The sequence below is a fragment of the Octodon degus genome, unplaced genomic scaffold (genome assembly GCF_000260255.1).
Source record: "Octodon degus isolate 3935 unplaced genomic scaffold, OctDeg1.0 scaffold00107, whole genome shotgun sequence".
Lineage (NCBI taxonomy): Eukaryota > Metazoa > Chordata > Mammalia > Rodentia > Octodontidae > Octodon > Octodon degus.
This window is the reverse complement of record NW_004524683.1, coordinates 154543-176568: the sequence shown is the minus strand read 5'-3', so window position 1 is coordinate 176568 and position 22026 is coordinate 154543. Positions and strand designations below refer to the sequence as shown.

At 47.9% G+C, this 22026-nt stretch overlaps 1 protein-coding gene across 3 annotated transcripts in view; it reads right to left on the bottom strand.

The window, feature by feature from the left end:
* The window catches only part of Glis1 (GLIS family zinc finger 1), a 186703-nt gene extending 168975 nt beyond the window's left edge, over window positions 1-17728 (bottom strand). Inside the window, exon 1 of one of the 3 annotated variants that reach the window (XM_004639098.2) lies at window positions 17470-17728. In XM_004639098.2, the coding sequence (XP_004639155.1) occupies window positions 17470-17728 (259 nt within the window). Of the gene's footprint in view, window positions 1-2442; window positions 2496-17469 lie in introns of those variants that run through there. The other 2 variants (XM_023724130.1, XM_023724131.1) reach the window with 2 other exon arrangements.
* Window positions 17729-22026: the final 4298 nt, after the last annotated feature.

Sequence of the window (22026 nt, the reverse complement as noted above, 5' to 3'; positions counted from 1 at the left end):
ATACCCAGAAATTCAAATGTGCAACTAGTGAGATTTCTAGAAAGACACAACAGAGAAAAGGAATGGGAAAGATTTTGAAAGAACTAATATAAGATGATGCCTAGAACTGAACATCATAGTTTCCAGAAATAAAGAACCCGCCAAGTACCCAGTCTAGTTAATCGGCACAAATCCACACCAAGGTGCACCATGGAAATCTTCAGGCCACTGGACATGTTCAGTGGCGCTAAAGTGGTCCCAGCCTTCTCTGCAGTCATGAGATAGGCATTACGCATGCTCTGTCCATCAGAGGACCCTGACTAGAGTACACAGCTTGAGACCCATCCCAGCACAGGTCAAGACCAGGAAGGCAGCTGCATCGGGGCCACCATGTTTCCAGCTAGCAACCCGCAGTGGGCTGGGGGAAAGTTCTGGACTATGTAGTATATAAGTCTGGTTCTCAGAGAACCACTCAGCAGGGTGTCTCTTCTCCTTATATCAGCCAGGCTTTGTGAAGCAAGACAACTAAAATGGGGTCCTGCACAAGACAGCCTAGAAGGAAAGTCCTTCCTAAGGGGTTTGAAGTGCAGGAGAGAGGAAACTAGGGTAGCCTGATACATGTGGGCAGCTAGGAAAGTATGACTGATGGGCACTGACAGACTCATGGAATAATTAGGGGAAAATGGTACTGGACCAAAACAAAAAACCAAGCAAATGAAAAAAGAGGTCAAATTTAACCTCAGGAAAATAAGATGTTGTGCCAGAAAGGAAAAGTTCTCATGGTACATGACTTGATTAGACAGGCTGTCCCAAGAGCAAGCACAAGGCTTAGACAGGGGACTGAAGGGGGGGTGCCACACAACTTGGTCATTACTCTCACCTACCCATCCCTACTGTCCCTTTCCAAACCGCATTCTGTAGATGGGTCCCCATCCCTCCTCACATGCCACCTCCCACCCTGTGAAGTCCTTGAAAGGCTGAAAGATCCTTAACTCCCTAAATCACTCTTGGATCATAAAACATGTTTTAGTCTAAAGAACTTCTAGTCCCAAGAACAACTTCATCTGAGGAATCAGGATGTCCTGGCCCAGATGAATAATTTCAACTGGAAGCTGCGCTGACAGTCAAGCCTCTCTCCTCTCTCACGAGGGGCTGCCTGGGCCCAGAGCCAGCATGGTAAGAGGGAGAAAGTGGGCCTTGGGTCCCTGAATGCCCACCAAGTGGCAGGCACAGCAGCTCTCTGCATGTGAAGGCCTGGTGCCTCCCTCAGTGGCTTCATGGGGAGCTACCTCCTTGCTGCATTCCCAGGGACACCTCTGGTGTCTCACCTCTGCCTGTCAAGGAGCACTCCCATTCAGGATTGGCCTGAAAGTGCCCAGGTGGCAAACAACTGGAGCACAACCTCAGCACACCATGTGATAGGAACAGTGCCCCATCTCTCTAACCTGCCAGCCAAGGTCTGTCCTCTCTGTCATCTTCGTGGATAGGCTGACCAGTTCCTCTAATCTCCAGATGGTGGCCTGCTCTCTGCAGGCTCCTCTTTGAGCCAAGTCTCTTAGGTTGCATAAGAAGGAAGCAATTCCCTCAACTGCCACCTGGCATGGGGGAAGGGTGGGGGAAGGATGCATCACAGCCCCTCCACATCTCTCTCCAAAGAAAGTCTCTTTGGCTCCTGCACTTTAACCCTTTTGTGTCCTCGACATGCACATAGGGCCAAAGATCTCCAAGCCAGTGTCTTGTTTAGGCACCCAAGAGCCAGGATGAACGTGAGAAGGAGGCAGCCAACACCACTGTCATACTTAGCGTCAGCCAGAAGGAAGAGACCATGATCCCCACACCAACCTCCCATCACTGAGTCAGATGGCTTAGCCAAAGACTGGGGACACACCAGGGGCAGAGAGGAAGGAGCAGTGCAGGTGGGGGACTGGAGCAGTACAGAATCCTCATTTGTAAGACAAGAAACTAGCAGACATGGAGACAATGCAGGCCAACATAGCAGGAGAGCTCTACCCTAGCTTTCACTTCTGTGTGAGCCTGGCCAAGCTACTGCGCCGCCTGCTCTGCATCTCCCTTTGCGGCTCAAAGATCATACCTAACAGTGATAGTGACGCCCTCACAGGGCTGTGAGGACTAAAAGACTGAGGACTATGACGGGCAAAGAAAAGACTGGACCACAGAGTCCCAAATGAGGCTTGGCTATTACTGGTCTTATTTTTGTAACTGAGACATATCAACGAAAATGCTAGAATCTGGGTGGTGGTGCACTCCTGTAATCCAAGCACTTGGGAGGCTGAAGCAGGAGGACTGCTGTGAGTTCAAGGCCAACCTGGGCTACACAGTGAGTTCAAGGCCAGCCTGAACTGCATTGGGAGACCCTATCTCAAAAAAAAAAAAAAAAAGGAAAATGCTAGAAAACAACAAAATGAGTCCAAACCAGCCAGCATGTTACACAAGCCTACAAACCTGGTGCCCAAGGGAGGTAAGCATTGTTGCAGTCTCCGCGGAAGGCAGCTGCCTCACAGGAGGGGCAGTGGAAGAATGGGGCTCTCTGTAACCTCACTGCATTTGGGTCACTTAAAATGCTATGCCTGGCATTGTTTTTTCTAAAAATAAACCCCTATTTTTAGAACATTACTAAAACAAGTCACCACAAATAGTAATAACAAACAACAGGACTTGGTGAGTGACATGAAGAAAAGCAATGGAAGCAGCAGCAAAGGAAAATCATAGCGATATGATTCTACAAATTTTTGCTTCAAAAATAACAAAAAAGCTGGTTTAAACAACAGACTCATAAAAACATTAGCAACAAAATGATGAACAAAACACTAACATCGTTCATAAGAGCATTTTAAGAAATGTCCATTTTTAAATTTTGCAGGTAAATCTTTAGACCCCAACATAAACGTTAATTTGCAAAAAAAAAAAAAAAAAGATATAAATTGAACTGTGAACTGCTCCATTCTAGAGGTTCCACCACATGATAATCAAATACATGTAAAGTAGAAGAATGGCCAGGTGTCATTTCCATTGTCACATCAGGAAAGAAACTGTAAAACCCCAGTGAAGACAGGTAAGCAGGACCTCCAAGAAGGCAGCTGTGCAGGGGTGAAATTACTGCATCCTCCAAAGGGCTACATGGTCACATGTACCCTTCCACCTAAAAGCTGTCACTCTGGGAGTCTGGCCCAAGAAAATAATCAGAGGCGCTAATGAGGATCACTGCAGAAGGTATTCACTGCTGCATGATCTGGATGTGGGAAGCCAAAAACTTGTAAGCAATATGCATATATCTGTTTGAATGCTCATAAACGATCTCTGAGAGGCTGGACAAAATCTCAGACATCATTTACTTTAGGAGTGGGAAACTAGGGGCAGCGGGGAGAGAGAAATCATAGGCATTCCTTACGGAGTTAAAATGATCTAACAAACTTAATAAAATGGGATATATTTGGAGATGCTTATAAAGAATTTAGTAACATGGAAAAGGTTTGTTATGTTAGAAGGTTAAACTTAAAAATAAATGCATATGGCAGGGCCTGGTGGAGCATGCCCTCGCTCCCAGCCCTTGGGAGGCTGAGGCAGGACGATCACTAAGTCCGAGGCCAGCCTGGGCAACCAAATGAATTCAAGCCCAGCCTGAAATGCATAGCAAAACCCTGTCTCAAAAAGACTGAAAGAAAAAAGAAATAAACACATGAGACAGTATTTAGAATGATCTCAATAATATAAAATACATTAATATAGGATTAAGGACAGAAAAAAAAAGGACTGAAAAGAAAAATACCAAACTATAAACAACAGCACCACTGGGGATGAGATTATAAGGAAGCATTATTTTCATTCTTCTATTTCTCTAGTTTTCAACTTTTCTACAAGTAGTACAAAGGCCGGGGATATAACTCAGCCTGCTTGCCAAGCACAAAGTGCTGTTTGATCATCAGTACAACAAAAAAATAAATAAATAAATAAATAAATAAATATTATATATATATATATATATATATATGAAATAGTTATATAAGTGGAACATAGGATTCATTAATTCTTTTCAGCCACCTCCCACTGAAGGGTTAGGAATAAAACCTAGTACTCTACTGGAAGTAGGAACCTACAGTGATAAAACAAAACGGAATTGCTCCTGCCTAAGCTGCCACCTGGGCATGACCAGCACTTTCTAGCTCTGAGATGGGCCTGCAGCAACCTGAGAACCAACACAGGCCACCCAGCAGGGCTCCGTCACTAGCAGCCCCTCTCAAAGCAGCCCCCAACTCTGGTCAGTGCTCTCCACAAACTCTGAGGCCAGGAAGCCCCAGGACTCACATCTGGGACCCCAGTAGCAGACACCTAGGCACCAGCAAGCTGGCCCCACTCCAAGCTGGCTGGCCACCTGCCTGCCCTCTCAGCCAGATGTTCCCCAAGACACAGGCCAAGGACAGGGTGCGTCCCTTAGAAGGTGTCAGGAAAAGGGTGGCTAGCACTGTCCAAAAGAACTTTCTACGACAATGGACATGTTCTGTTTGCCCTGGCCAATATGGTAAGCAAGTGTCTGCTAAGTACCTGAAATGCACTTAATATATGGCTGAAAGACTAAACCTCTCTATTTACTTACTTATCATTTAAATAGTATAACTATTTAAATAGTTTTACTATTTTAATAGTTTTATTATTTAAGTGATAAGTAAGTAATAGCGGGACTTGGTGAGTGATGTAAAGAAAAGCAGTGGGAGAGGCTGAGGAGATGGCTCAGTGGAATAAGCGCTTCCCTGGCAAACAAAGGGTCTGAGTTCAATCCCTGGTTCCACAAAAAAATAAATAAAATTAAATTAAAAAGCTCATGTTTAATGGGATGGGGAGATAGCTTGGCGGTTTAAGTGCCTGCCTGCCTGCCTGCCAAATGCAAGGACACTGGTTCAATCCCCAGTACCACATGCCGTGCTGGCCAGTAGGTGTGCCAGCCACTGAAACCAAGTGTGGCAGTGCACGGCTGGGGGAGCTGACACAGGAGGATCATTATGAGTTTGAGCTGTGTGGCGAGACCCTGAACCGAATAAATAAAGAAAGATTAAAAAAAAAGAAAGAAAGAAAAAAGAAAGGCAATGGGGCTGGGGAGATAGCTTAGTAGAATATGCTCTTGCCTGGCAAGTACAAGGGCCTGAGTTCAATCCCCAGTTCCGCTAAATAAATAAATAAATAACATGTCATACATCACAGAGTGGTTAAGATTAAACAAGGTGATTCATTAAAAAAATAAAAATAGGGGCTGGGGAGATGGCTCAGTAGGATAAGCGCTTGACTGGCAAACGCAAGGATCTGAGTTCAATCCCCAGTTCCACCAAAATAAATAAATAAATAAATAAAATAAAAATAAAAACACCTGACCCAGTGCCTGGAAGTTCTCAATAAATGATGACTCCAGGACAATGAAAATGATAAGGAGCTGCGGATGAGTAGAATATTAACAGTCCCTATGCCTCCACCAGCTCGCCAATAGCAAACAACGGGAATTTACACAACTCTACATCTACCCAGCAAACTCCACATCTTCTGTATTCTCAGCACAGTGCAATCAGAGTCACTGAATGAAGCTTAAGGGAGCAGGAAGTGGCAACAAGGTACAAGGGAAGGGCTGGCAAGGTTGTCCCCATCCCAAGACCTACCTGTTCAGGTTCCACACCAGTATAGGCAGAGCCTGTTCTGCAGACCCCGCGTTCCTGCCTGCCTTCAGGGCCCCAACAGTCAGCCACCCCTAGAGCCCTCTCCAGGCCTCACATGAGCCACACCAGGGCAGTCAGAAAACACTTCCAAGTTCTGACTGGGCAAATCAAGGCTCAGTGAGCTTCTCAGGTCCCCAGGGTGAGACTACCTGGAGGACAGGAGTCGCTTAGGGAAGAAAGTCAAGGTGGTGGCATCGTGCAGAGGAGGGCTGGAAAGGATGACAGCCTGGAAACGCTCACTCTGCCCACCAGCCTTCCAGCCTACAAGCACTATGAAGGAGCTGCTGTTAGACCACATGGTCCTGGGGGCTGACCCCAAGGCCTGAAGCACAACAGGCATTTGGTGAACAGCAATGAACCAACCAGCCATCCACCACACGCAGGGTTCATCCCTTCTTCCAGGTTCATCCCTCGTACTTGTAACACGGAGTTAAGGCAGGTATCATTCTCCCCATTTCAAAATGGGAAAGAGAGGATTGGAAATTTGATAGCCACTACAGCTAATGGCACTGAAAACCCACCTGGGAGCTTCCTAGAAAACCACACATTCATGGGAGGGGAACAGGTCAACGCTGCTGGTGTCCTGCATCATTCTGTTCTTGGACCACACTCTAGCAGTAAGTCAGAGATGCGCTCATCACAGACCCTTGCCTTCAGGGAGTCCAGAGTCGGGTGGGTAGGAAACCAGGTGTCATGCCTGTGTTTTGATGTCCCTTGAAAACCTCTCACAGTCATATGTGGAGCTGTTTGGTGGTGGCTGGATCTAGAGTGTGTGATGCTAGGATTAGGGTATATGATTATTAAATTAGTCCACTGGTCAGTCTAGCAGAGTTCTGGGAGGGTAAGGATGCCCCACCCTGAATGTGAGTGCTACTCATATTCAAGCAGTCTAGATAAAATATAAGGGACAGTAAGAGAGCTGGTGTTGCCGCTGGTCACTTGTTGCTTGCTGCCATCTGCCTGCCCTGCTTTGCCATGAACTGTTTTTCCTCTGCAATACCTCTCTGCCATGTGTCACCTTGCCTTGGAGCCAGCCAATTATGGGCTGAAATTTCTACAAACTGTGAGCTAAATAAACCTGTCCTCCTTTGACTTTGGATGTTGGATATTTTGCCTCAATAAGAAGAAAAATAACTAAGACACCATGCAGCTAAGCATCTCTAGGACCTGACTCTTGCAAGAGAGAAAAGTGACAGGAGAAAGTAAGTGGGTGAGGAAGGACAAGACTATTTCTGACTGGCAGAGGCATTATTTGACTGTGAGGAAAAGATCAGATCAAACACAAGGCATGGAGCAGAGAAAGGAGGTCAGCCCCCAGCTGCCACCTGCCAGCTCTCATGCTATGTGTGGGACACTCCACCCCCCGGGCCTCATTTTTCCTCACTGAAGCAGGGCAGTAACAGCACCTTGAATTGGGAAGGAAGAGTCAAGGTCCTTCAGCAGAACACTGCTACCATCAGATGGAAACTCCAAACCCATTAAACAGAGCGGGAGGTCACAGACAAGCCCCCACCCCTCCTACTAAACACGTCACCTACACTGCGTGAGCATCTCAGGGCCAACCCAGAGCCAGGGCCTGTCAGAAACTGAGCCAGGGCAGCACATTCACCTCCACAAAGGTGCCACCGCTCCTGACCCCTGCCCAGACTTGTGCCATGCCATGATGCTGGCCAATCAGATCTGTGTCCTCCATCCTCAGGGTTCCCACTGAGCCTGACTCCAAAATCTCACTCCTTAAATTATACCGAGAAATAAAAGGAGTGCAGTAGGGGGATAGGGCCCTGCAGCAGCAAGAGGCAGCAGCAGCCAGCCAGGGACCAGGCCCGCTCTGCTCTCAGACAAGCCTGGCTGAGCCACCTGTGTGCAGCCTGAGTCCTGTGCTCTGCATCTGGGAAAGCTGAGGCTCAGAGTTCAGTGAACTTGCCTGAGTGATCCAGTCACTCATATGATACAACCAGGATCTAAACCCAGTTCTGACACGAAAAGCCACATGGCCACCTTTGCGTAACGTAACACCCTTGCACCTCACAGCAGCCTTTTGAGATGGTGCTTTATTATTCCCTTTCACATGTTCACACTCTGAACCTCTGTAGGAGTTATAAGCACATAATACGACTGGACAAATAAGGTGACTTAAAAGAACTATACAGTGCCCAGTGAGGGGTCAAGAGGGTATACAATCCCCTCGGGTCTGGTGAAGTCTGTCGTAGAGTAAGACCTTGGGGATGGATGTCAATCTCTACCTGGCAGGGTCCGAGAGTTGCCATCATCTGGCTCCCAACTCTCTGTTCCAATACAGAGTCCAAGGTTCTCTTTATCTTAAAGAATCCAGGTCTGATGTGGAACAATGCCAGTATCTGCTCTTTAAACTACAAGGTGAAGAGCCACGCCACAGTGCCTTGGGCTTTTTCTGGAAGGGAAGGCAACCATGCAGCAGATGTCACAAAACCCAACAGACCCAAGCCCCTGTGGCCTGGGCCAGCCCAAACACTTACAAACGGAATGGTTTGTAATCTGAACAAGGATGAGAAAAGGAGATCTAACGCACCTAGCAAGCCATGGACAGCTCACAGGAGAAGCCCTAAGTCAGTGCTGGAACACGAACATGAGCCATGGGTAGGGGAAGCTCACTCACTGCAGCACCCATGTACTGAGTTCGTGTGTATTCAACTCCACAAGAAAAACAAGAACACCCAGCATGCACCAAGCACTCCTGCTCAGCTAAGGGCTCCTTGAGCACAGGCACTGGGATGCCGCTCTACTGACCCAGGCTTGTGATGAACACCTGGGGCCCGGAATGAGGACACTCTGCCCCTGCCCTTGAGTTCACCCAAGTCAATAAGCAACTTCCACAGAGTATCACCAGCACCAGCGCAGAAGAAAGAATGGGGAGAAAAGGAGGTCTTCTAGAAGGTGGCACTTGAGTGGGATCTTAAAGATTACTCTGGTGGGAAAAACCCAGAGACAGCCAAATTCTGATACTATTACATGGTGGCAATAACAATAAAGAAAACAATTATAATCCCAACACTGACTGAACACTTGTGGGGCACTGTCTGTTTTTAAACACACATGGGTTAGCTCATTTCATCTACCTTTTGAGGTGGCTGCCCTACTCTTCCCATTTCACAGATAAGGATACTAAGACCTGGAAAGCTCCACAACTGAATACACGGAGCCACAGTTTCAGTATGGCATCCCCGTTCCGCACTGACAGACTCACTATGTCTGCTGCCACACTTCTCAAATGCTTCCTTCATACCAGACCTGGTGATGGACACAAAAGCAACAGTGAATACTTGAGTGGTACTTATTTTCCATGAATACTTGAGTGGTACTTATTTTCCTACTCGTTCAAAAAATGATTTAAAGACACAAAGATGAATAAAAAGCTCATTATTTATAAGGAAAGGACAAGCAGAGAGAAAATTCCAGGTCGGAAGTTGCATAAGAAAATGTCTGCTGCTACCAGGGAACAAGTAAAACAGCCATCAGCAAGTGATTGACGGGGAGGCCGGGAGATGGACAGCACAGCCTGGGGTTTTCCCCACTGGCCAAGTTGTCTCCAACCCATGAGCCAAGCCAGAGAAAAAAACAGGTCTCTCCAGACTCTGTAAAGCTTTTACAATCAGTAGGTAGCTGCACCTCGCTAGGTATCTTCTCCATCAAGGAGCATGACAGTGTAACAGCTATCACGAAGCCCGTGGGAAGGCTGCTGTCCTCGTATTAACAAAACTTAGATACCCCTGCTGAGCAGGATGGTAAGCAAGAGAAGGGTTTAGGCAGAAAGTTCGGAGGATTCAAGGTCCAGGATTTTAGTTCTCTACCCATTTCTGTCCCCTCATCTCTCCAAGCCCCGCAATCTCTTTGAAATCAACCATCTGAAAGCTGCAAGAGGAGACTGCCCGCAAGAAGCTCTAGTGCGGAGATATTCTCACAAAGAGCGCTACGTAAGTACAAATGACTGTTTGATCAATCATTTGGCCTCAGCATGGGATTTGGTTAGAATTAAAGCCATCTGGAGGAGGGGGTTGGGGGGAGGAGACAAGCAGGCGGGAAAATGACCCACCCCCTCCCCCAAAAAGCATTGTTAAAATATAATAGGGAAAAACCAGTAAAGTCCCTGCTGTTATTTCAGCCTAAGTCACTTAATCCTTCAGCACATAAAGCAACTTATTTTATGACCTTTTCCCTTTAAAGAGTAAATCAGAAGATACTGCCTTGAATTTAGATATCTCTGAAACACACTACTCATCCCTCCCAGTGAAATATCCTGTTTCATAAACCTTCTTCAAGATATTTGAAACTGCAGATCACTAAATGCCTAGCTTTAGGCATCTGACATTCCAGAGAATTAATATTTAAACTTATTATAGGAAAAAAGAATTGAGTTTGGTTGAAGCATGAAATATTTAATAGTGTCTCCAAATTAGAAACCCTATTTTGTTTCGCACTGGAAATGCCAACGCTATTACCTGGGCTTTGCACTCAAATGAAACGAAACACACAGGGGGAAAGAAACAGGTTTGGGGAGGGGATGCGATCGAGTTTCATTTTTACGATACACTTAAAATTATATTATCATTCTCTGCCTCGCGGGTTGGATTTGAGAGTGCTGAAGCTACTTAACCACTGAAAACTGTGGCAAGATCGGTACATCTGCCTCCTTTCTGAAATGAGCCCAGTAACTTTCTCTGCTCAATAGAACAAAAGTATTAAGTGGTTTGGGATAAAAATTAAGCTTCAATTGACACAGCAGATCCTGGCAGCCTCTGCCAGCACGTGTAATTTATTTACAGTGTTGGAAAGTCAGCAAAATACATCATCAACTCTTACACAAACTTCTACTAGGTATTAAATACCCAACTCTCAGAGAAGTAATTCATATAGTCCAGCAGTGTTCCAAAATAAATTCAATCTCAGACCTCCGGAGAGCTTAAAACAGCAAATAGGATCTGTCTTTTTCAAGTCAGGTTTACAGTCCTCCCTGGTTTCTTGCTAAAGTCTTATTTTCCAGCAAACTTGTTATTTAAAAACAAAAGCAATGATGCCGATGTCAAAAGGAGTCATCTGGCTGCTTAAAAGACACAAATAGAAAAACCAGGACCACATGGCAATGGGGACCATCCCTGATCCTTCTTCGAAAGCTCACTTGCCGACCCAAGATTAACACAGGGAGGCCAAAGAAGCCTGAGACCAGGAAAGCGCCTGCAGCTCGGTCCTAGAGTGTGACTCGGAGGACGCACACAGTTATGTGCATCTCAGGAACGCACGGGGGACAACCACAGACACAACCTGGTAGCGGGAGTTCGGCACTTGGCCCAAAAGACTCATCTCCCACAAACTCTTAAGGTCAGTCGTACCCCTGGCTTCTGCCCCAACCCAACCGGAGCCTTCTTCATCCCACCAACGTGCTTAAGTGATTGCTTTATAGATTCCTGAGTCATGCTTTCGGTGGCATGGTGGGGATCAGAGAAATTTCCATCCCGTAGATATCCTAGGACGTAACAAAAGAGAGGCCACAACCACAGCCTCAGCCGGAATCTCTCCACACTGAGACACTTGGGCCTCTCAACAGGGAATCCTTCTTCCCACTACAGCAGGATAGGGACAGCACCCCACAGAGCAACCTCCCCTAAACTCCCACCTTGATAGGTTTGCTAGCACTCAGAAGGGGTTGCTCCTGGGGTGGGGAGCACCTGCTCCCTTCCCTGGGCTGTGAGCAACTCAGCATCCCACAGCCACAGCTACACAGCTTGAATCTTAAAGGCTGATGTGTGGAATGTGGGCTTCCAGGGTAAAGTACTGGCTCTGCTTGGGTTCAAACTCCAGGCTCTATTACTTGCTTTGTGGACAACTTCAGGAAAATCACCTCATTCCTACCCTCAGTTCCCTATTACCTGCTTTCCACAAAAAGCTGCCTGGCATAATAAAATGTGGCCACAGCTCCAACACATCTAGCCCAGCACACAGTAGGTGCTCAGTAAAGATTAGCAAACCTCCCTCTTCCCATCCTTTCTTCGTTCACCTTCAGTAGTCAAGACGTCCAAGGAAAGGCCAAGGCCATAAACGGATACAAAGGCAGCCTCTTTCAGCACCTGGATCCTTCCGACCCTTCCAGCACAATGAGCAGGGAATCCTGTACTCTTAAATTAGGATGGGCCCATGCATCATCCAATCAGATCACTCTCCACTTTACAGATGGGGAAACTGAGGTTCAAGCAAAAGGTAGAGCCCACATTCATCGAAGTAGCACAATGGTGCATGTGTGCGCACTCGGCAGGCCCGACTATAACCACTGAGTGAATTCGGGCTATACAGGAAATGCATTATTCAGTTAACAGACTGACGGGCTCCCTGCGAGAATCTGACTCAAACGCAGACCTAACAACACGGCTCATAGTGCTGACACAATCCACCTCCATCGGCAGAACCCTTGCGAGGGGAAGAGAGGAAAACAGATGCTTCAGTGACTTTCAACTACAAGACCACTGGGCGAGGGCTGCAGTCCTTCTACCCACCCCAACCCAGCCCGGCCTCTGTTTTCTTTCAGTTTCTTATAAATTGGGATTTGGGAGACCAAAGCAGCCACAAAACGTTTCCTTTTTCTCTCTCTCTCTCTCTCTCTCTCTCTCTCTCTCTCTCTCTCTCTTTTTTTTCCTGCTTTCTTTACTCAGTAACTCAGCTGTCAGTCTTGGGACTTTGCTTCCAAAGCCAAAACCTTTTTTTTTTTTTCATTGTAAACTATTAATGTGGGCAGGGGCTGTTGATAAACAAGACCATTTTTAAACTGCTAAAAATCATTAGCACTGTGAAAGAGAGCGGCACGAATATTCTAGAAGTTTGGGTTTTTTTCCTGGCCCTGGTATCACAGTTTGCTTTTTGAATTTTTCAAAGCCCACTGCAATTTGTCTCATTTTTTCTTCCTCTGGAACTGAATGTCTTTGTTTCTTTAAACACAAATAAACTGCCTCCTACCAAAAGACACAACACAACTCTCTAAGACCACACTAATTGCAACTGAAATTTGTATTAGGTTAAAAAAAAAAAAAAATGTAGCAAACAACACAGTTATTTAACTTTGACCATAACCACAAATGTAAGACGAGGTTCTCGAAATATCAGCATATGAGCTTCAAGACAGAGAATTCTTTAGCAAGAAAACTGAAAGAAGGAAGGGAACGATCTTCTTTATGCAAAAGCCACAGTTAGTGATAACTACTGGTCAATTTTAAATAAAGCTTATTTGTTTGTTGTTTTTCCTAACCCTACCCAAAAAAGGATTTTAGAACCCTATTTTGAACTGTAGTTTCTCCTCTATTCTAGGATGATGGCCAAACTCTACAAAATAAAACCAAAGAAAATGATGATAATTATGCAACATTCAGGACAAAGAATATATTTTTTACATGATTCATTGTGCATTTATGCCCGTAATGGGATTTTAACGCATTGTAAAAATAAGTGTGCTGGCTCACTCGTCTTCTCACGCAAATGAAACGCACGGAGATGAATAACTCTGTGACGGGGTGACATTTTTTTCCCTCCAGAACTGTGAAGCCAAACCACATACAGAAATTTACAGAGAGCGACACAACCTACTGCTCCTCTTACGCAGGGAAGGTCCCAAGACCTCAGCCAGCGCAGTACCCAACAGGTAAACCACGGAACCACAGAGCCTCCGTCCAGTGGCGATCTCATGTGACGGTTCCCTTCCCATTTTGCTTGCCAAATCTCTGCAGCTCGAGAAAGCTTGGGAGGCAGTAAGGGAAGAGAAATTCTAGCCGCACAAGATTCTCAGGGAATCTTTGGGAATTATATTTCCGCTACATGTCTATAAAAGATTTGTCGGATACATGACTCTCAGAACTGTAGACGCAACATGTTCTTATCTCATTTGTTGTATACCCACACACATACTTGTTTCTTTTTGTCTCCCTGAGCCTGACATTTGGCCAGCAGGTTTTTCTCCCCCTTATTTGAAACCTCAAGCACTGAGAAAATTTGGATCTGATTATTTCCGGATCACAGGACCAGCACTTTAAAATGGATGAAATGCAAGCAAATTACCTACCAGAGCCAGAGGGGGGAAATGCTTTAAAAATAATTCATACCTTTCTATTTATTATGGATGTGCTAGCCCTCCAGTCCTCCCTGGAACAAAACAGAGGATTCCTACTTAGGTGACAATGAAACTCCAAGTAACACCACCAAAACCATCACGTCTTGCTCCCCAAGGCCACCAGCTCTTGACCCCTACACACAGACATAACTGCTTTCCTTTTTTTCCCCAAGAAAATAAAAGAGAAATAGCTTTAAAAAAAAAAAAAAAGGTATAAGATTGACTATTTTTTCTCATTTACAGGCATATTGTGGCAGCTGTTTTTCCTAATGACAGAGTTCGCACGTGTGGTGATCATCAGTCTCCTTTTTTGCTGGGATGTATCCAGCCCTGGTACATGGTGAAAAGGGCCTAGAAAGTGGCTGCAAATTAGTGACCTCATTATCTGGCTTGGACAGATGGGATCATCTGGTTAGCTACGACGTTTCCTAGACATGGCACAAGAGAGATCACCTATTTCCAAAGATTCAAGAAAGGAGGAATAGCAAAAATAAAAGGGATTTTAACTCTCTGGGAACATTCTGAAGGTTTTAGTTGCAAACAGCAGCTTTCAACCGCCTGCACACACATGCAAAAGGTACAAATAGAGCCAGAATCTAACATTTGGATCTAGAAGCCTCAGAAACTGCCATTCACTGATTGTAGCTTTGAGCAAATCACTGAACCTTCGTATGTTCATCTATAAAATGGGAGTCACTTCAGGAAGTCAAGATCTGCCCTCCGCTTTACAGACAAAAATCACTTCTCCATCTGCTCCCTCAGAAAAGCCCACAAGTCAGGCAGAGCCAGATGAGGGAATGCATGGGAACACACTCTGAAAACTGTAAAGCACCAAGCAGAGAACAAGCGTCATCGGCCATGGCCACAAAGCTGTCCGCCCTCGGGAAGCCCAGATGTTCACCTTCTTCCCTTGTCAGGACTTACAAAAGCAGCATCGGGTGTTTAATAATAAGAAAGAAAAATGCAGCATCTGGCGGTTTGGCCTGCCCAGCTGTTTGGAATCTGGATAAGCGGGACTCTGCCATAAACAGATCGTGATTCTTATTGTAAATGATGACAATGTTCATCCATGACGCTGCACCACCCCCAGCCCAGTGGCTCCCAGTCCAGATCTGGAAACACAAAGGTCCCAAGCACAGATGGATAAACTGCCAAATTGAGGGTCACATCCCTTCCCCTGCTTAAGATCTGTTCAAGGCAGAAGCCAGACCAAGTCCCTACGCAGCGGTGGCCAGAGAAGACATGAAGCAAGACGTCTACCCGTCTCCAGGCATCAGAATTAATCTCCTTCACATTCAGCATTTCAAAAGACAAATGTTCTTTGTTTCTCATTCTACTGCCTCTTCTGCCAGCATCACTGTCACGGTGTGAAACCCTGCACAAATGAAGAAAAGTGACCTCTTCTACCTTTTTTGCTTGGAAAAAAACTCATTCAGTCCTTGTTTTATTTTGCCTGTGAGGTCAGCATTATTACCTCTGATGCAAATGGAAAACTGGAGGTTGAAAACATTAAACACAGCCCATTTAGTAATCCCAAAAGTAACCAGGCACCAAGATGGCCCTTCCCCACTCTTCACGCTAATGCTGGCATCAGTCTTTCCGAGTCAGTCTTAAGGCAAACTCACCATAAATACGGGAACTCCAGGCTCAGAGGAGTAAAATTACTTCTCCTCGCATCCCACACATGGGGGCGGTGGAGGGGGTGTCTTATCGTTTCCATCCCAGCCAATAAATATGTTTCAATCAGTACTTCTGTCTGTTTCCAATAAGCCTGAGCAGTTGGAGCTCGGCACCACATTGGAAAGGTCATGTGGCCTGGCAACTATCGCGGTGTAAGAAGGCGCAGCAGGAAGGTGCCCCTTCCTTTACAGCATATTTCTGAGAGGGCTACAGAGACCTGCTAGTCTTCTCTTAGGCCACTTTCTTTGACTGAGGAACACGCCCACAGGACAAGACCCCTTATCCCAAGCCAGGTTATGCCGGAGCTCAGGCTTTCACAAGGCTGGACCTGCTAGGTGGCCTTCTAAATACCAGACATTTCTCACACCCAAGCGCCTCAGTTTCCTCATCTTGCAAATGTATGTTTAAATCCCTCCCACCAGCCTCACTGGGAGTCTGTGGGGGAAAAAACAAAAACAGTTTAGCAGGCTCCTGGAGAAAATGTAACCAGAGCCCAGCTGGAGGTATAAATGCAGGAGCTTTCTCCCATTAGTTTATCCTCTTCTACCCTTTGCAAAAACAATCCCACCATGCAGATTTCTCACTTTAGACACAGGGTGGGAGCAGATATAGATACAAGTAACAAGTTTGGAGGACTGGCAGTAGGAATATAAAACTCAACCTGCAGATGAAAGGTTCTGACCCCAGCAAGGAACAAAGGCTATCTTTGAGACAACAATCTCAGGACGCTGAGATTAGTAGCAGTGATTTTAAAAACACACTCAATGCAGGAGGATACGGATGTAATGGAGGACTGAACAGGGCCTGTGCATCAGGCCAGGGAGTGAAAGCGGCAAATGTCACTTGTAGCACTCCTGGGGAAGAGACCTTGTGCATGTATTCCTGAAACAACTCTACAGACATTTTTCTCAAACATGGTCTTTATGTCTACAGTAGAAAAGTAATACTTAAAAGAAGACAAAGATCTCTCCTACAAAGTCAAGTGTTTTCTTTTAAAAAACAAAAACAAAAACTTGTGTACATTTATTTCCTTTGACCAGGCCTGGAACTGCACAAGCTGGCTGACCTTTGCTAAGGTACAGGGCTGATGCTAAGACACTATTTCCACTTTCCTTGGAAATCACCTGGAAAGAGAACCAGGAGGTCCCAAATGATGAGACAATCAAACCTCAAAGCTTTGGTTTCTCCCAAAGAGGGGAAAAGGTAGAGCACAGACACTGTGCCTTAACGATTTCTTAAATTCCTGTTTCATTATCTGTCAGCATGAAATCTATACATAATGGCTCAATAATAGTTTACCGGATGAGATAAATGTGTTTCTGAGGATACGGTTGCCACCCTGTCTGGAGCCACCATTCCCCAGCCTCTCTGGCAGTGGACCACCCTGTAAAGTGACTTCTGCCCAAGACGCTGCTTCTGAAAAGACTACAAAAAAGCCTGTTTTTCAGTCAAGACTTAATCCAGGCTACACTTCGGAGTCAGATAATTCTCCATCCAGAATCCAGAAATCATATATAAAAATTTCTCCTTTGACAAAGGGGGAAACTGAGGTTCCAAGAGGGGTGGGGTCCTGAAAAAGGCCCATTCCGAGTTTTGTCATTTGAGGAGATTGAGTACTTCGAAGTATGCACGCGACTGCTCAGAAACTGATACCCAACACTGGAGTTGCTACTCCCCTTAACGTACAATAAAATGTTGACGTTTCAAACTTTTATCAGAAACATACAGAAGCAAAATTATGTCATTTGAGTTTTCTACTCACACTTTTCCCTAAAAACATATGTTTACTGAGTTTAAATGAGATGCTTCCTAAAGCAAGCATCATTTTATATCTGACAAGCGAATTCCATACAATTACAGAGAAATCAAGGTACTCGGGAGAAATTTTTGACGTATCCCTTCAAAGGCTTGGTGGAAGCAAACCATTCTCTCTACACCCGCGACCAGGCACGTGGGCAGGGCCGGACTCACCCTTCCCGGTGGCGGCGGCCTTGGAGGAGCCGTAGTCTCGCGGACTCCGGGGCCGCAGGAGGTCCTGGGAGCGCGGCGGGAGCACGGACAGCCGAGGGAGCAGATCCCGCTGGACCCCGTCCCCACAGCCGCCGCCACTCACGGTGACCCTGAAGGCCATGTGCGCGCCGAGGGCGGCCGGCCCGAGGCTGGGGCCGGGCGCAGCGGGGGCCTCCTTGGGCCTCTTGTCCGAAAGCACCTCGGCCACCTCGCAGTGCATGGCGCCGGGGCGGGGCACACGGCTGGGGGTCGCGCCAGGCTCCTGGGGAGTGGAGATAGCACAGGCACGTTAGAATGCGGGCGGTGGGTCTTCCTCCCGGGGACCGCCCTGGGCTGAGATCGCTGGGTTACCACCTGGTACCTACCCAGCCTTCACCCACCTGGCCCCACGCTCACGCCGCGTTCTCAGCGCCGAGCAGCGCCCGCTGGCTTCCCGCCCCCGCGCCTTGCCGCAGAGCCCCTGAGTCTTCCGCCCGAATCCGCCTCCACCGAGCCCTGCCCTCTTTGGACGAATGGCGAAACTGAGGCCTGGGCGGAGAGAGCGCCTGTTCGGCGTCCCCTAGAGGGGCAGGGCGATGGCGGCGACAGAATCCCCAGAGCGGGACTGCAGCGAGGCAGCGGGCGACCCGGAGAGGTCCCTGGCGGCGCGCTCCAAGGGCGCTCCGGGCCGGGCTGAGCGCACTCACAGCTCGGCTCACCCGCGACCCACAACCCAGTCCAGCGCAGTGGGAGGCGGGTGCTCAGCCCCGCTGCGTGGAGCCCTGACGCGCACTTCGCGACACACACATGCCCACGCGCGCCAGGGGCAACGCGCTGTCGCGAGCGCCGTTCCCCGCGCGCGGGACGCCCTGCATGCCGGCTCCCACGCAACGCGCTCCCGGCAACCGCGCACTAGCGGACGCGCGTTCCTTCAGCCGACCGGACACTGCCCACTCGAACCACCGCGCTGTCTCACGCTCTTGCGCCGCGCGCCCTTGATCTTCATCCTCTGCTCCCTAGCTAGGGCCCGGGGCCCCCAAAACTCTCCGTGTTCTCCGGCGCTCCCCTCGCGGGCCGAAAGCGCCCCCAGATTCCGGCGCCGCCGCGCCTCCCGCCTGGACGCGGGTCCCGGCGCACGCCCCTTCTCACCTCGCGGCGGGCGCAGCAGGCGCGGGGCGCGGGGATCGGTGCGCCTGCTCAGGCGCCGAAGCCCCGCAGAAGCAGCGTCCTGCGGGGCGGCACCCTGGGCGGGCCGGATCGGGCTCCAGAGAGCGGTTTAGGCCCCTGGTTCGCCGCGGACGCCCGTCCAGGCCAATCGCCGCCCGAGGGCGGGCTCCTCGCCGGCGACTGGGCGGGGCCGGGCCGCGGGTTTGACAGGCTGCGGCCGAACGGATCCCTGCGCGCCTGGCTCGCCGCCTGGGCCGCGGAGCCGCGCCGGACCCGGGGCGGCGCGGAGGTCTCCGGGACCGTGCGGACGCCGAGTGCGCCCCTGCGGCCCGGCCAGGATCCTTCCCCACTGGCCGTCGGGCTTTCTTGTGGGCCGCCTGGGAACGCAATACCTGCTAACCATCGCGGAAATGACGGGCGAATTTTCTGGCCGAATCCACCCAGCTCCCTGAAGGACGCCGGAGAGGTAGCCGCAACTCCAGGAGCGAGCCCAGGCCTCTCGGCGCATTTTCTCATGCTTTTGCTTGTGTGGTAAGTATTTTCCCGAGGAGAGTTCATGTAGTCGAGAGAGTCTCCAGAGTGCTTCTACCCAAGCCCCTCCTTCAGGGACCCCCCCCCAAAAAAAAATAGCAATGTCTTCCCCACGTGTAGGAAAGAGCCCTGGGCTAATAATAATGCTTCGTCGTGACTGGACGAAATGGCTCAGATCCCCTCTCTGAGCTTCAGTCTCCTTCTATATAAAGCAGGGGTGTTCACCCGGACCTGGCCTTTCTGCCTGGGCCACCGAAGGATCTAGCGCCCCTCACCCCGAAATGGGTTCAGCAGGTCATCTAGGGCTCTGGAGTCTACACCTCCCCAGACTACGGTGTGCTGGCCCGCCTCCTGCCATGCTGCCTTTGAGGTCTGGTCTCTTTAGCCTTGGTCTCAAATTGAAAAAGTATCTGGAACTCCATTCTACTGCACAACAAGTAGGTTCACACCACAGGATTCTGAAAGGATGAGACACTCAGAGCAGCATTCCCAGAATTTGGGGAAAACAGGATTTTAAGAATCATAAAAATTGATGCCCTATCACTTATTAAACATAATGTCTAACAAAGAGCAAATAGTAGGAAGGCCCTTGGAGTTTTGGTTAGACCCACTTCACATCCTGAGGAGAGAATGTCTGTGGCTGGCAGCAACGTGGTGGAGTGTGGCAGACCTGGCACCAGAGTGCAGGCTTCTTGACCCCAAAGCCCAGTGTTCTTCTCCTGTGCCCCTAATAAGTTCAGGCATCAACCACACAGGGCAAGCCCTACTTTAAGTATCCTGGGTCTTGCCTCAATCTGGAGATTTGGAGTTGGTAACTGTCGCTACTTTTATAGCAGAAGGGGCAGAGCAAAAAGCAGCAAAAGTAGCTCACCAACCCTCCAACAATGCCACCAGGTACCCACACCCCCTCCCACACACTCTTCTGATCTGACTGAGCTGGCTCTGCCAACAGGCCATGTGGCTTTAGTCAAATTATAACCTCTTCCCTCGTCTGTTTGCCCCTCATAAAGCAAGAAGGTTAGAGTTCTGGCCTTTCCAGTTCTATCCTTGGATGAGACCAGGAACTGAGTTCTTTGCCCTCCCTACACACACACACACACACACACACACACACACACACACACACAGTGCTGCAAATTTACCTGGAAACATTTGCTGAATGAGCCACCTAACCAATTGAACCAGCAGGCAAAAAGAATCTCCAGATTTCCAAACGCAGCAACAGTTTAGATATTCTGTACTGTAAACCAAGCCCAGGCTGTCACCTGGCACTGGGACTGTGCCTCTCCTCAGCTGGCTCACAGGGCCACCCCAGCAGGAGATGGGCTTGTGAAGCACAGCAAAGCCATGGGAAGGTTTATCTACTTACGACCTTTAGGACCAGGAACAAGAAACTGTTAACAGTCATTAGAGGGGTTGGGGAAAGCCTGCACTTTCCATTTTTATACTTTTCTACATTGTATTTTCTAACAATCTACACTACCCTTGTTCCTTTTCAACAGGAGTTATGTGAGCAGTGAGATTATGAACTATAGTTTTTCTTTTTTGGGGATTAAAATGAAACTCAAGGAGAGGGCAGCCTGGAGGGAAAAACAGTGGTCAAGACTGTGAGATGAGGGCCAGGGAGGAGACAGCTCAGCAGCTTAAGCACCTGCCTGGCAAGTGCAAAGTCTCCAGTACCACAAAAAAAAAAAAAAAAAAAAAAAAAAAGATGGACTGAGAAGCAAAAAAAAAGACTGTGATTTGGATATGTACCAAGGTGAGTGCAGTTACTATGTACCACAAACACATGCTAACAATATTTAAATATTAAAATAAAGCTCATTCATGCTTTAATTGTCAAGAACATTCATTCATTTTTTAACTGTCAAGTGCCACTTCTCGCTTTAGTGGGATCAGATTAACCTGTGTTTTGACCCAAACCCTCTTTTGTGCTGCTGTCTGCTGGACCTCTCCATTGGGACCCACCTGCCAGCAGACACCACTCTTCTTCCTTACATTGCGCCTCATTCCTGTATCCCTCCCTGGGTAAATGGCTCTGTGGCCAAAATCTAAGACCCAAACTAGGCCAGTGGCAAGCCAATAAATAACATGACTGCCACAGCAGGCTGTTATCACTGAAAGCTATAAAAGGTTAGCTATCATTGTCCAAGGCCCTCTCCCATGCTCCCATGTCTGGTTTGTCATAAATCCATTTAAAACCCCTCTCCTCTCTCTCCTCTCTGTTTCTAGTAGTCACTGCATTCCTCCTCCTTCTCTTAATTGCCCATTGTTCACATTTATCTCCCTATCTGCCTGATCTTAACTTGGAACTGCTCTGCTTAAAGATCATCAACAAAAATAAATAAAGATCACTAAAAGCTCCCAAAATCCTATGCAGGGGCTGGAGAGATGGCTCAGTAGAAAAAATGCTTGCCTGGCAAGCGCAAGGGCCTGAGTTCAATCCCCAGTTCCGAAAAAAAAAAAAAAAAAATCGAAGTGCTATGTAAGTAAAGTCAAAACATTTTCTAATGGGGCATGAAGATACCCCCCCCCTCCAAAAATCTGAGTGCCTGACTGGCAAGGACAGGGACCCAGGTTCAATCCCTGGTACTGCAAGTGGTGCTGGTCTGCTCCAAACTGGCTAAAACCAGGCACGGTGGTACACATCTATTATCCCAGTGCTGGGGAGGCTGATACAGGAGGAACACTACAAATCTGAGCTTTGTAGCAAGACCCTGTATCAGATAATTTAATAATAATAAAAAAATTGGAGGCTGGTGAGATGGCTCAGTGGTCTAAAGCACCTACTTAGAACAAGCTAAGCTAAGCAAAGCAGAGGGACCACGGTTCAATCCCCCA